Here is a 16475-nt window from a genome sequence, read left to right as displayed (position 1 = left end):
GGCTGCGTCGGTCGGGGGAGCGCTCTGACTCCAGGCCCCGCGCCTGGCAAACTCCCCACCGGGAGCTGCGGGAGAGGCCAGAGCGCATACCCGCAACCGGAAGGGGTCCCCGAGCCACAGTTCGCGCATCGCTCGGAGTACCGGTTCGTCGAGCGGAGCGTTCGAAGTCTGGAGAGGCGCTCTTCTCTCACATATATCTCCCGGAGGCGTGGGATGAAGTGTCTTTGGGCGGTTAAGAGCCCCCCCGCGTAAGCCGGGTCGGTCCCGCGAACTACCCGCCCTCCTGGAACTGCCGGGCGGACGCGGCAGGCAAATTCGACCTCATCCCGGTTCTACAGATTTTTTTGCTCCTTTGGCTCCCCCTCTCCCAACTGCCGGGGAACATTGGGAGAGATTGTCTGGAGCCCCGCTCGGGCCCCCGAGGGCCCCGACACCCCCCCGGATGATGGAAGTCTGACGGAATTTTTTTTTTTGACCGATTTCTCCCAACTGCCGGGGAACATTGGGAGAGATTGTCTGGAGCCCCGCTCGGGCCCCCGAGGGCCCCGACACCCCCCCCGGATGATGGAAGTCTGACGGAATTTTTTTTTTTGACCGATTTCTCCCAACTGCCGGGGAACATTGGGAGAGATTGTCTGGAGCCCCGCTCAGGCCCCCGAGGGCCCCGACACCCCCCCCGGATGATGGAAGTCTGACGGAATTTTTTTTTTTGACCGATTTCTCCCAACTGCCGGGGAAGATTGGGAGAGATCGTCTGGAGCCCCGCTCGGGCCCCCGGGGCCCCGTCACCTCCGGAAGGTCGCGGGGGCCTGAAACTTTCCAGTTTTCATCCAGGCGCCGAGGGCAGTAGGGCGAGAGCGCCCGGGGCCCCTCGGGCCCCCGGGGCCCCGTCGCCTCCGGAAGGTCGCGGGGGCCTGAAACTTTCCAGTTTTCATCCAGGCGCCGAGGGCAGTAGGGCGAGAGCGCCCGGGGCCCCTCGGGCCCCCGGGGCCCCGTCACCTCCGGAAGGTCGCGGGGGCCTGAAACTTTCCAGTTTTCATCCAGGCGCCGAGGGCAGTCGGGCGAGAGCGCCTGGGGCCCCTCGGGCCCCCGGGGCCCCGTCGCCTCCGGGAGGTCGCGGGGGCCTGAAACTTTCCAGTTTTCATCCAGGCGCCGAGGGCAGTAGGGCGAGAGCGCCCGGGGCCCCTCGGGCCCCCGGGGCCCCGTCACCTCCGGAAGGTCGCGGGGGCCTGAAACTTTCCAGTTTTCATCCAGGCGCCGAGGGCAGTCGGGCGAGAGCGCCCGGGGCCCCTCGGGCCCCCGGGGCCCCGTCGCCTCCGGGAGGTCGCGGGGGCCTGAAACTTTCCAGTTTTCATCCAGGCGCCGAGGGCAGTCGGGCGAGAGCGCCCGGGGCCCCTCGGGCCCCCGGGGCCCCGTCGCCTCCGGAAGGTCGCGGGGGCCTGAAATTTTCTAGTTCTCATCCAAGCGCCGAGGGCAGTCGGGCGAGAGTGCCCGGGGCCCCGCTCGGGCCCCCGGGGGCCCCGGCACCTCCGGAAGGTCGCGGGGGCCTGAAAATGTTCAGGTTTTATCCAAATCACGGGGGGAATCAGTCCAGAATTCGCCCGGGGGCCCCCCGGACAAAAAAACAAAGAAAACGCACACGCGATTTCGATGCGTTTTTGCCTGTGAACTTTCCCTCGTGGCCCTAGGGGCCCAGGCATGCCAACGAGGGGTTCCCCTTTGAGCTCCGTGGGTGTCAGCGGGGCATGCGCGAAAAACAATCCGGGCTCGACTTCCACGCGTACGGATGGCAGTCTGGGGTCCCCCGGACAAAGAAACGCACACGCGATATCGATGCGTTTTGGCCCGAGAACTTCCCCTCGGGGCCCAGGCACCAGCGGGACACGCGCGAAAAACAATCCGCGGCTCGGGAGTCCTCCGGCATAGTCAGCGCTCGCTGACTACGGAAGTCTGAGAATGTTGAAAATTATTCAAAGTCCCAAGGACTCTCTGGCGAGATTGCCTGGAGCCCTTTTCGGATACAGGGGGCTGCCGACGCCGGTCAGATCTCGGAAGTCTGCAAAATTTCTCTTTTTTTTTTCTAAGTCCCGTTTCCCTCGTGCACTCAGTCTGCCACAGGATAGGATTAGATACCCAGCTCTGGAGACAGTATCACACGATAGGATTAGATACAGCTCAGCAGATGGTATCACACAGGATAGGATTAGATACACAGCTAAGCAGAGGGTATCACACAGGATAGGATTAGATACACAGCTAAGCAGAGGGTATCACACAGGATAGGATTAGATACCCAGCTCTGGAGACAGTATCACACAGGATAGGATTAATACATGGCTCAGCAGACAGTATCACACAGGATAGGATTAGATACCCAGCTCTGGAGACAGTATCACACAGGATAGGATTAATACATGGCTCAGCAGACAGTATCACACAGGATAGGATTAGATACTGTCTGCTGAGTTGCTGTATCACACAAGAGAGGATTAGATACATGGCTCAGCAGACAGCATCACATAAGACAGGATTAGATACACGTCTCAGCAGGCAGTATCAAATAGGAGAGGATTAGATACACGGCTTAGCAGACAGTATTACATAGGACAGGATTAGATACACGGCTCAGCAGATGGTACCACACAGGACAGGATTAGATACACAGCTCCGAAGACAGTATCACATAGGACAGGATTAGATACACGGCTCAACAGGCAGTATCACATAGGAGAGGATTAGATACACAGCTCAGCAGACCATATCACACAGGATAGTATTACATACAGCTCAACAGACAGTATCACACAGGATAGGATTAGATACCCAGCTCTGGAGACAGTATCACACGATAGGATTAGATACAGCTCAGCAGAGGGTATCACACAGGATAGGATTAGATACACAGCTAAGCAGAGGGTATCACACAGGATAGGATTAGATACCCAGCTCTGGAGACAGTATCACACAGGATAGGATTAATACATGTCTCAGCAGACAGTATCACACAGGATAGGATTAGATACTGTCTGCTGAGTTGCTGTATCACACAAGAGAGGATTAGATACATGGCTCAGCAGACAGCATCACATAAGACAGGATTAGATACACGTCTCAGCAGGCAGTATCAAATAGGAGAGGATTAGATACACGGCTTAGCAGACAGTATTACATAGGACAGGATTAGATACACAGCTTAGCAAACAGTATGACACAGGATAAGTTTAGATACCGCAACTCAGCAGACAGTAACACATAGGAGAGGATTAGATACACAGCGCCGGGGGAGGGGCACCGGTACTCACACACTACTTTGCATGCATGCCTGCAGCGGCTGCAGCAAGGAGAGCAGGGGTAAGTGGGGGGCTGTCAGTGGAGACGGTAGCAGCGGCAGAGGGGGTAGGGGGTCGGTACGCACATGCTCTGAATAAACGCACATAAACAAATACACACACACAGCTCTGCTGCATGGATGCCGGCGGTGGGGGAAGTGCGGGGCTGGGTAGAACGGGGGGAGGGGGTGTCATTGCAGACGGTAATCTACCGCTGCACGACGCTCCAGCTGTCGGTAACGGCACTATTTTAGGATCTGTTGATGGTACTGCTTGCTCCTTCAGATCCTGGCTGTAGGGGAAAAATGCAGCCCAGCCCAAAGCGTGGGCTATGGAAAAATGGCGGCTGAACACACCCACGGCTGTGAATTGGGCAGCCCACATAGGCGTTACCATTTCAATTGTAACAGAACTAATGGGGCAAGGAAAAAAAAGAAAAGCGAACAAGGTCCAATAATAAATGATTTTTATTCCAAGGAACAATTATAGGTACAGGATATGTAATAGGGTGGTGAACAATTACTCAATCAGCAATACATATCGTAGTAGGTATAGCCTGTGTAATCCCCAAAAAGAATCTCAACGATAATAGGAGGTTATGCTAATTTCACATACCTCATAACAATTAATGTGTTAATATATCCACAAGCTATGTACGTTCATTCAAATGCGAAAATATAGCAGTTATTGACAGAAAAATGTATTATTTGAACAACAAGAGCTGATGGCAAACAATCACCATCACAATAGATGAATTACACTTAATAGTTAGGGTACACGACAATTTGTCTATTTGCATAGCAATTAATAATAGAATAATTACATAAACAACAGGAGTTGTCAAATAAGCACCATCACAACAGAAGAATTACATAATAGTAATAGAAGTGCACAACAATTAGTCTATTTGCACAGAATTTAAGCATAATGGTGAAAATTAGCCACACAGCTCGTGGTATTACACTGTCTCAACCTATATAATAATAATAGCAAGATATCTGTTAAATAGAGAAGGCTGTAAATTCGTAACCACTATTAGAATAAACAATTTGCAATGGCTATAATTAATATAAGTGCTAAGCACTATTTATATGTACAGCTAATAGCAAATAAATTACTATATTTAGATTAGCCACATAGTTTGAAAGGCGTGGAACCTGACAGCAAAATCAGCTGGAGATGATTAAGGTTATCCACTGCATAAAAAAAACATTATATGCATGGCCACAATGAAGGCAGCAAAGACTAAAGCTGGTGTCACACATAACGACGACGACAATGACGTCGCTGCTACGTCACCATTTTCTGTGACGTTGCAGCGACGTCCCGTCGCTGTCGCTGTGTGTGACATCCAGCAACGACCTGGCCCCTGCTGTGAGGTCGCCGGTCGTTGCTGAATGTCCAGCTTCATTTTTTGGTCGTCACTCTCCCGCTGTGACACACACATCGCTGTGTGTGACAGCGAGAGAGCGACGAAATGAAGCGATCAGGCGCCGGCACTGGCAGCTGCGGTAAGCTGTAACCAGCGTAAACATCGGGTAACCAAGGGAAGACCTTTCCCTGGTTACCCGATGTTTACGCTGGTTACCAGCCTCCGCTCTTGCTGCCAGCGCCGGCTCCTGCACTGTGACATGTGGCTGCAGTATGCATCGGGTAATTAACCCGATGTGTACTGTAGCTAGGAGAGCAAGGAGCCAGCGCTAAGCAGTGCGCGCGGCTCCCTGCTCTCTGCACTGTGACATGTAGCTGCAGCACACATCGGGTTAATTAACCCGATGTGTACTGTACCTAGGAGAGCAAGGAGCCAGCGCTAAGCGCGGCTCCCTGCTCTCTGCACATGTAGCACAGCGACGCTATGATCGCTGCTTCTGCTGTGTTTGACAGCTAAGCAGCGATCATAACAGCGACTTACAAGGTCGCTGTTACGTCACCGAAAATGGTGACGTAACAGCGACGTCGTTGTCGCTGTCGCTTAGTGTGACACCAGCTTAACAAAAGATACATACTTGGAGACAAAATTAATCGCTATCTGCTACGGAGATATAAAGCAGCGTGATAGTTATAAACCTAGCAGAATAGAACCAAAATGGCTGAGAGTGTGATAGCTCCTACGCCCGACGGCCGTTTAGAAAACCTTCGTCAGGGGACAGGGTCGGAATCCAACTACTATCACCTATGTCCACGAGGTGCCGTAAATTGAGCCTGCACTGTCGTGCTAAAACTTGGAATGTAAAATGGCAGCCCCCATTGCCAGATTTCCAGGATTATATAAACTGAAAGACATCTTTATTTAAAGCAAGATAACATTATAACTGCATGTTATCTTACAAGTAATCATTGTTTGGATTATAGAAATCTGTGACACCTTACCTTTAAGGCTAGTTTCACACTTGCGTTGATTTGCATCCATCACAATCAGTTGTGTGACTGATGCAACGGATGCATTGCAGATAGTGACACAACGGCCAGCTTTTGTGAATGATCAGCTGATCGCTGAGAAAAGCCGGGCGATCGGCTGATCGCTGAGAAAAGCCGGGCGATCGGCTGACCGCTCAGAACAGCCGGGGCGATCGGCTGATCGCTGAGAAAAGCCGGGCGATCGGCTGACCGCTCAGAACAGCCGGGGCGATCGGCTGACCGCTCAGAACAGCCGGGTGATCGGCTGACCGCTCAGAACAGCCGGGCGATCGGCTGACCGCTCAGAACAGCCGGGCGATCGGCTGACTGCTCAGAACAGCCGGGCGATCGGCTGACCGCTCAGAACAGCCGGGCTATCGGCTGACCGCTTAGAACAGCCGGGCGATCGGCTGACCGCTCAGAACAGCCGGGCGATCGGCTGACCGCTCAGAAAAGCCGGGCACTGGGTGATCAGCTGATTGCTCTCAAAAGCCAGGCGATCAACTAATTATTCGGCTGCCGAGAGAGAGAGACATTGATTTCAAGTATTAAACACGAGCTGAGCATGCGCAGTGAAAAGAAAAAAAAAAAAGGATTCCGCTGCTCAAAAAACGCTACAAGCTGCGTTCCTGCCGCCCGACGGTCAGTTGTTCTACGACTGATCCGTCACGCGGCGGATGCAACGCAGGGCCATCAGTTGCAATCCGTCGTCCATACAAGTCAATGAGGAAAAAATGGAATCCTGAAAAATATTTTGCAGGATACCGTATTTCCTCAAGGCGACGCATTGCAACTGATACAGAACAATGCAAATGTGAAACCAGCCTAACAAAGAAACTGAAACTATACAAGTCATTATCTAAAGTAAACAGAGGTCTCTGCTGCATTACACCAGGGGAGACACAGTACAGGCTCTTACACAAAGGCAAAATGGAGGGTGGATTTAACAAAATAGATTTTGCTCTCATTAAAGCAATACACAAATGGATGAATAAAGAGTACAACTTGGCTATAAAAAAAAACCTTTATTCTCCCATCAAAAATTAGAAAAAAAGAAATGTGTAAAAAGATGAATAGTTTGTAAATGATCCATCATAAAAAGTACACAACCGTAATGACTCATGAAATGAACTCTATTAACAGATAGTAAAAGTCTATTAATATTTACTAAAACAGACATTATATTTATGACTATGGCTTCCCTCCTGTGTGAATTCTCTCATGTGTAATAAGATTTGATTTCTGAGCAAAACATTTCCCACATTCGGAACATGAATATGGCTTCACTCCTGTGTGAATTCTCTCATGTTTAATGAGATCTGATTTGGTGGCAAAACATTTCTCACATTCTGAACATGAATAAAGCTCTCCTGTGTGAATTCTCTCATGTCTAATTAAAGGTGATTTCTGAGCAAAACATTTCCCACATTCTGAACATGAATATGGCTTCAATCCTGTGTGAATTCTCTCATGTCTAATGAGACCTAATTTGGTAGTAAAACATTTGTTACATTCTGAACATGAATATGGCTTCCCTCCTGTGTGAATTCTCTCATGTGTAATAAGAGCTGATTTCTGAGCAAAACATTTCTCACATTCTGAACATGAATATGGCTTCCCTCCTGTGTGAATTCTCTCATGTGTAATAAGAGTTGATATCTGAGCAAAACATTTCTCACATTCTGAGCATGAATATGGCTTCTCTCCTGTGTGAATTCTCTCATGTGTAATGAGTTCTGATTTGGAAGAAAAACATTTCCCACATTCTGCACATGAATATGGCTTCTCTCCTGTGTGAATTTTCTCATGTCTAATAAGATGTGATTTCTGAGCAAAACATTTCCCACATTCTGAGCATGAATATGGCTTCTCTCCTTTGTGACTTTCACTTCCCTTAGCATTCTGTGTTGAACTCCTGGTACCGTCACCTGCCATAAATAAAATTGAAGTTATAAGCTTGTAATAATATAACCTCAAACATACACAGACACACAAAAATCCATACAAATTTCAAAGTGTGTAGCAAAGTTATACTTTAAAAGTCCTATGTGACAGAAAATACCCAAAATGATATAACTTTAAAAACTGCACCATTCGAAATGCTCAAAACGAAATTCAATAAAACGTATCTACAAAAGCATATCCAGGATACTTTGGCATTGCATTACTGCTGTAGAAATATTAGATAAAAGGGATTTGTGCCGCATCCGTCTATCTATTGATTTTCTGCCATACATGGACATTTGTAACGTTATATATTAATCGTATCATTATTTGCATCTGCTATCCTTCGCTGCCATCTTCTGGTCATTGTTGTTATTACACTGTAATTTTATGTTATTGTATCTTGCCATAATACCTTTGAGCGGTAATCCCTCCTTCTTCAGGCCTGGCTTCCTGTGGGGGACGTTTTTTTTTGCCTTGTTGGAACCTCATGCTTCAGGAGTGGAGAAAGGATTCTCTTGTTACCTTTTATCTGGTGCGCCTATAACAGCTTTAATCATCAGTGCTAACTTCACCTCATCTTCATCCTTTCATCATCTCTGACATCTCCCTTCTTCGAGTTATTGTTAATAAAGACTGTTGACTTATCACGACATCATCCTTCCCACAACTGCGCAAAGTCGTTGAGGCCTAGGAGCACCGATTAGTGAGTAACGCTATCCGCCATTGTTTATATAGAGATCTGTGATCAAATCTCAGTCACATCTCATCCACATATATCGGTGGCAGAATAGTAACAAGAGACCTAAGCCTAAAGTGTCCGTACGCATATACATCGTCTGCTAGCAAGTCTTTACCGTCCGCCATCTTACCTAAAGAATGTCCACAAAAAGCACCGTGAACCCATCTGCAACTGAAACGCATCATGTTCCTGACACCGAAGATGCTGCAGGAGCAGAGTCCACACTTACTGCAGAGCAGGACGTACGACCCAAACGTGTATCTAAGCCGACACAAAGAGAGAACCTTGAGACTACTAGAGACGAGTTCCATGATAACCTAGAACCATCTATGGGGCAAAGTTGATCACTATTTAGCAGCTCTTCCTTGCTCCAACAGTGACGCCGCAGAGTTAACCGCCACATTGAATCGTTTATCTGCTGCCTATGACTGCTATCAGAGATTGTCGGCAAGGTACATCTCATTCTTGAGTACTTATGACATGGAAAATGCCCCAGCAGAAATAGATGAAAGGGAAGCTCTTTTCCAAGAAAGGGCCTCATTAGTGCGAGACGCGCAGAATAAGGCAGAGCTCCGCATCGCTTACCTCCAAGAGGCTAGGTCATGTCGTACAACGTTGCCCAAAATCACGTCTCAATCTTCCAGATCATCTCACTCCACGAAGTTGACATTGTCCGACAAGCTACTAGAGATCCGTGCGGCTGCAGAGGAAGCTACAGTAAAAAGCTCCTTTGCTAAGAAGGAGGCTGAAGTGGAAGCAGAAGCCCAAATGGAAGCTAAAAGAAATGAGATGGAAGCTCAGAGAAACAAGATGGAAACTCAAAAGAAATTAAAAATACTCCAAGCAGAAAAGGAAGAAGCAACAGCCCTTGCTAAACTGAAGATCCTTGAACAAGCGCTGGGACAAGATCATAATTCGGACTGACGAAATGGAGGAAAGCTTGACACGCCCAATGGAATAGGTCACCACACATCCATGGAGTGCAACGATATGAAGTCCGCCAGGTGGACTATAACTTGAATAAGTGGAAAAATATCGTCTGATTAAGGACGCTCTTTTGCGTCGGAAACGCGTCAGGGTCTTCTGAATATGGATGGACTTTTTTAATACCATGTGAAAATAAAGAAAGAAATTATTTTACGTTGGATGTGCCGATATTTTTCCTCTTATTCATTATTCGGACTGTCTTATTACAGGAGAAATGGAGGACCCAGTTGAACGCACTACTGACTACGTGCGAAGACATTTAACATCTACACCAACACCACCTCCGTTTCCTAACACGGATGCATCGGCAACCCAAGAGATATCGCCACCTACTGTTGACAAGGTAACTTACAGCACTAACTCACAATTTAGGCCGCAGCCAGCGGACCCATTAGAGACCAAACCGCAGCTTAACCCTTATGCCGCATCATTTCGTCCTGATTTGTCGCTGTCATATAAACCAGAGAACTTACATTTCCCATGGATATCACAAGTTCATCCTGCAGCAATGGCCGGGAGATCGGACATGTCTGACTTCGCCAGATACATGATTCGCCGAGAGTTAATAAATATCCGTCTCTCAAAGTTTGACAACCGTGCCGAGAATTAGAGAGCCTGGAAATCGATCTTTCAAGCAGTGATTCAAGATCTTAACCTAACCGGCAAGGAACAATTGGATTTGCTTGTTAATTGGTTGGGCCCTGAATCAGCAGAGTGCATAAAGACAATATGGGCAGTTCATCTGGACTATTCAGATGCAGGCCTTATTGCAGCCTGGGAGAGGCTGGAAGAAACCTATGGCAGCTCAGAAGCAATAGAATGTGCCTTATTTAAGAGACTGCAAAGCTTCCCAAGGATAACGAACAAGAACAATAGAAAACTTCAAGATCTGAGCGATCTTCTAAAGGAAATAGAATTGGCAAAATTAGACCCACGACTTTCAGGACTGAGCTACCTAGATACTGCTCATGGCGTTAATCCAATAGTGTCCAAATTACCACACGGCATGCAAGATAAAAGGGCAGACCATGGCTCACGATACAAAAGGCAGTATAATGTGTCCTTTCCCCCCTTTTCGCATTTTTCCAGGTTCATCAGTGACCAAGCTCGGAAGAGGAACGATCCCAGCTTCGACTTCACTGAACCTACTCCACCAGCGTCATCATCTTCTACAAGGTATGATAACATCGCCAAACAAAGAGAGTCAAGGAACACAGTGTTCGTGAGAAAGACCGATGTTCCACCTATTGAACCAGACTTCACTGAAACAAATTATGTTACTCCTGCAGTTAAGAACAATAACCGCATGTGCCCTATCCACAAAAGGCCTCACCCACTAAAGGAATGCCGTGGATTCAGAGCAAGGACCTTGCAGAAGCGTAAAAATACCCTCAAGGAGCTCGGGATTTATCAGTGTTGCACCTCTTCAGACCACCTTGCAAGGGACTGCAAGGCAGTCATTAAGTGCGCAGAATGTAGTAGTGACGAACACGTTATATCTATGCATCCCACACCAGCTCCACACAAGTCACAACCTTCCGCATCTAATCCTGCTCAAAAGCATGGCGGGGAGCCACAGGTTCCTAACCCAACTGCAACCGCTGTCACCTCCTCATGCATTGAGTTTTGTGGAAAAGGAACTGGACCTAAATGCTGTGCCAAGGTGTGTCTGATGAAGGTCTATTGAGAAGGACAGCCAGACAAGATCTCCAAAATGTATGCCATAATAGATGAACAAAGTAACCGGTCTCTAGCAAGGCCCAAAGTCTTTGAGATCTTCAACATAGAGACAAACGACCCCATATAACCTCAACACTTGCTCTGGTCGTGTCGAGACTTCTGGTAGGAGAGCCTCTGGGTACATAGTCTCTTCAGTCAAAGGAAACGTGCACATACCCTTGCCAACCCTAATTGAATGTGACCAGATACCTGATAACAGGGAGGAGATTCCCACTCCGGAAGCCGCCCTTCTTCATCGCCACTTGAGCCACCTAGCTAAGGAAATTCCTCCTTTGAACATGAATGCTGAAATCCTAATCCTACTCAGAAGGGACATTCTGAAGGTCCACAAAGTGCGCCAACAATTCAACGGCCCAGATGATGCTCCATTTGCCCAAAGACTCGATCTAGGCTGGGTAATCGTGGGCGACGTGTCTGGATAGAAGTCACGAGACATCCGAAGTCAACGCCTGTAAAACATACGTGCTCCAAAACAGTCGCAAAACTGACTTTAAGCCATGCCCTCGTCATTACTTAGTAATAGAAAGGTTCTCAGATTGCATCCAGGAGCCTGATATCATTCCCACCCCCTACGGCGACTGCTTTGGGAGAACAGTGTTTCGCACGACAAAGGATGACAACAAGGTCGCCTTATCCATAGAAGACAAGGAGTTTCTTAAAATGATGGACAGTGGATTCTTCAAAAATGAATCTGGCCGCTGGGTTGCTCCCTTACCCTTCAAGGCTACAAGGACTAAGCTTCCTAACAATCGTGAACAGGCGTTCTCTAGGTTCATCTCACTGCAGAGAACATTAAAGAACAAGCCTGAAATGAAGGAACATTTCATAGCTTTTATGGACAAGATATTTCGCAATGACCACGCCACGCAGAGCCAGCTCCGCCATTGCAAGCCGATGAAGAATGCTGGTACCTACCTTCCTTTGGAGTATATCATCCATGTAAGCCAAAACAAATCAGAGTGGTGTTTGATTCAAGCACCAAACATGGCGGTGTATCTCTGAATAACGTTCTCCTCACTGGTCCCAACCTGACTAACAACCTAGTGGGAGTGTTCATAAGATTCAGAAAAGAACTGGTCGCCATCACCGCTGACATCGAACAAATGTTCCATTGTTTCATCGTGCGACAAGACCACAGAAATTCTCTCCGTTTCCTATGGCACCGAGACAACGACACGAATAAGGAAATGGTCGAATACCGCATGAAGGTGCATGTGTTCGGCAACAGTCCTTCTCCTGTAGTCGCTACATATGGCCTACGTAGGACGGCCTCTGACGGCGAAATGGAATTCGGGAAGGACAACAGTTTGTTGAAAAGGACTTCTATGCGGACAACGGACTTAAATCCTGCCCACAACGGAAGAAGCTATAGATCTGCTTAAACGGACGCAAGGTATGCTTTCTAAAGCTCATCTAAGGTTACATAAAATTGCCTCAAATAGTGCTGTTGTCATGAAGGCTTTTCACCCTAATGATCATGCCACAGAGTTCCGGGACGTGAATCTAGGCTCAGACAATCCACCAGTACAGAGAAGTCTGTGCCTGAGGTGGAACTTGTTAAAGGACTCCTTCAGCTTTCAAGTCAATGGCGCCGAAAAAACATTTACTAAGCGTGGGGTTCTGTCGGTGGTGAACAGTCTATATGATCTACTGACTATACAAGGCAAGCTTCTGCGGAGACAACTCTCAAAATCCATTAAGGACTGGGATGTACCACTCCCTACGGACAAACAACTAAAGTGCAAGTCATGGAGAGAATCTCTTTGTGCCTTGGATAAGGTCTGCATACCACGCTGTTACATTCCGACATCCCTTTCTATGAGTCATAGGAAGGAGATTCATGTATTTGCTGATGCCTCCAATGAAGCTATTGCAGCCGTTGCTTATTTGAAGGTTACGGACTCTAACAATGAAGCCCATGTTGGATTTCTGTTTAGGAAGGCCAAACTGGCACTTACACCCGAGCTCACTATACCCAGACTCTAGCTCTGTGGGTCTGTACTAGCCGTAGATATTGCAGACTTCATACAAAGTAAACTAGCTATTCACGTGGACTACACAAGATTCTACACAGACAGTAAGGTAGTTCTGGGTTACATATACAACCAGACTAAACGCTTTTATGTCTACATCAGTAACCGCGTCGAAAGAATAAGGAGATCCTCTAAACCTCAGCAATGGCAGCACATTCCATCCCATCTGAACCCTGCGGACCTCGCTACCAGACCAGTGTCTGCTGGTGCCTTCGCAAACTCTTCTTGGTTAACCGGACCAGAGTTCCTTCACAACCAGTGCGAAAAGACTGCCGTTGAAGACAGCTTCAGCATTCAGGATCCAGATGTCGACCCAGAGATTCATCCTGATGTCAACACCTTCATCACCAAATCCAAGGAGAAGGTTGGCTTTAACTGTTGGTGATTTGAGCGGTTCTCAAGATGGACAAGGCTGGTTCGTGTCAATGCAAGGTTAGGCCATATAGTAAAATGCTACCTCAATAAGGACAGTAACACTGATTGCCATGGTTGGCATGTCTGCCATAAGCCTCTTTCTGCAGAAGACATTGTTCTGAGTGAACAGTTTGTGATACGCAATGTGCAGCAAAATGTTTTTCACAAAGAACTGGAATGTATACGTAACAAACAAGACATTCCTAAAAACAGCCCCATTGTCGACTTAAACCCAGTAACGGACGAGAGGGGTTTACTGAGAGTCGGTGGTCGTTTAAACAAGGCTAAGTTGTACGAGGCGGAAAATAATCCTCTAATTATTCCTGGCTATCATCATATCACCACTCTACTAATACGACATTATCATGAAAAAAATCAAACATCAAGGTAGACACTTTACCGAAGGCGCCTTAAGAGCCGCAGGCCTCTGGATTGTGGGAACAAAGACAAGTTTCCCATGTAATTCATCATGGTGTTCAGTGTCGTAAGACAAGAGGAAAACTGCAACAACAACAGATGTCCGAATTGCCTGTTGATAGGACAATTACAGAGCCACCATTTCCCTATGTTGGCTTTGACGTTTTTGGCCCATGGCCAGTCGCTGAACGTCGGACCAGAGGCGGACATGTGGAAAGTAAATGTTGGGCAGTATTGCTCACGTGCATGAGTGTGCAGGCAATACACCTAGAAGTCCAGTTTCATTAACGCCTTAAGACGATTCTTCGCCATTAGAGGACCGGTGAAGCAATTAAGATCAGACTGTGGAACAAACTTTGTAGGCGCCTGTAGAGAATTACAACTGAATTCAACACCGGTCCAGGACTTCCTGACGACCAATCGCAGTTCCTGGGTCTTTAACCCTGCTCACGCCTCTCATATGGGCGGATCATGGGAAAGAAAGAATGATCGGTATTACTTGGCGGATACTGGAATCTATGCTCAAGGACTCAAATCTTTCGAGATTGACACATGAGACCTTGACCACTTTCTTAGCAGAGGTATCTGCTATAGTAAACTCAAGACCTCTTGTTCCCATATCTATGGACACAGAATCTCCCATCATTCTCACTCTTGCAACTCTCCTCACTCAGAAACTTGGTACCGTTCCTAACCCGCCTGAAGACTGTGTCTGGTCACAATTACAAAAGACGGTGGAAGCATGTGCAACATCTGGCGACTTGTTTTTGGAATAGATGGAAGCAGGAGTACCTGACACTCCTCCAAAAACGAAGAAAGTGGCAACAAGTGAAACCAAATTTACAAATAGGACATGTTGTTCTCATGAAAGACCAGAAGGAGGAAAGAAACGCATGACCTATGGGACTTATATCCAAAACCTTTCCAAGTGACGATGGCAAAATGCGCAAGGTCGAAGTGACAGTCGCCAAGCAAGACAAACCCAAATCCTTTATTGGACCTATATCAGAGATTATCCTGCTCATACCGGTTGAGGATTAATTATCCATCCAACCATGGGAACATCTCCAAGTAACTTAGGCTTGGATTACAATTGGGTTGGAGACAGTTTGGCTTATCACGACTTCATTAATCCGAAGATGGGGTTATCCTTTGGACTACTTCCGGAACTTGTTATAGACATTCGTCCACCTTGTTATATTTTGGTTATTGTTGCATTGTATGCATTATTTTCCTTATCTTACAGGTTGAAGTATTCCTCCGTGCACTCCAGGTACATACATCAAATTCGGGACTGTTCGTATAGAGAAATCCAAGGATTTCAGACGGTGAGTGTGCCGCATTCGTCTATCTATTGATTTTCTTCCATACATGGACATTTGTACCATTATATATTTATCGTATCATGATTTGCACCTGCTATGCTTCGCTGCCATCTTCTGGTCATTGTTGTTATTACACTGTAATTTTATGTTATTGTATTTTCCCATAATACCTTTGGGCGGTAATCCCTCCTTCTTCAGGCCTGGCTTCCTGTGAGGGACGTTTTTTTTGCCTTGTTGGAACCTCATGCTTCAGGAGTGGAGAAAGGATTCTCTTGTTACCTTTACTCTGGTGCGCCTATAACAGCTTTAATCTACAGTGCTAACTTCACCTCATCTTCATCCTTTCATCATCTCTGACATCTCCCTTCTTCGAGGTATTGTAAATAAAGACTGTTGACTTATCACTGCATCATCCTTCCTAGAACCGCGCGCAGTCGTTGAGGCCTAGGAGCACCGATTAGTGAGTAACGCTATCCGCCATTGTTTATATAGCGATCTGTGATCACATCTCAGTCACACAAATAGATGATGCAGATATAGTGGTAATCTGAGTACCTAGCATTTAAATATCTATCTGGTTTATTAGAACAGTGTGTGACGCTAGTCACTGCATGGACAAGCCGTGAGGCAGGGTTATCAAATGTACCGGGGTCAGATACAAAGAGAACATGCCGTGAACGAAGGGAAAAGACAAAGGCGTAGTCAGCTCTGGGGTCAGAATATCAGGAGGATAGCGGATATGGGCAAATGGATGGTCAGAGGAGGTCTAATGTCTGGCAGCTATAGATCAGAGCACAGCACAGATAAGGCCCCGTCTCATGTGGTGTTCAGGCCCACATTTGAGGGGTGCCCCCGTGGCGTCGGACTGTTCACAGGCAACCTGATCTCTTCTGGTTGCTCAGCCTCAGCTGAGTCTTTTCCACTGATTTCCAGTCCTGCAGGTGTTAATTGCTGTGGAGTGGTGTGTGGCTCCTTGAGACTCAGGGGACTAATTTCTATTTACCTGTCTTCTCCCCATTTAAGGTTTGTGAGTCTGCTTGTTACTGCAGATGATACCTTCAGCTTATGCTCCAGCGATTCCGGTCTTTGTGGCGATCCTATTCTTGGTGACCAAAAGTTTGCTGTTTGAGTGGTCTTGTGTAGTGTG

At 47.3% G+C, this 16475-nt stretch overlaps 1 protein-coding gene across 1 annotated transcript in view; it reads right to left on the bottom strand.

The window, feature by feature from the left end:
• Positions 1-5317: 5317 nt before the first annotated feature.
• LOC142277320 (uncharacterized) overlaps positions 5318-16475 on the bottom strand; it is a 76234-nt gene continuing 65076 nt past the window's right edge. The window contains exon 6 of the mRNA XM_075332630.1: positions 5318-7654. Coding sequence (XP_075188745.1) covers positions 6918-7654 — 737 coding nt within the window. The 3' untranslated portion in view covers positions 5318-6917. The remainder of the gene's footprint in view (positions 7655-16475) is intronic.

Source organism: Anomaloglossus baeobatrachus, unplaced genomic scaffold (assembly GCF_048569485.1).
Source record: "Anomaloglossus baeobatrachus isolate aAnoBae1 unplaced genomic scaffold, aAnoBae1.hap1 Scaffold_41, whole genome shotgun sequence".
In the NCBI taxonomy this organism is placed as follows: Eukaryota; Metazoa; Chordata; class Amphibia; order Anura; family Aromobatidae; genus Anomaloglossus; species Anomaloglossus baeobatrachus.
This window is presented reverse-complemented; position numbering and strand designations above follow the sequence as displayed.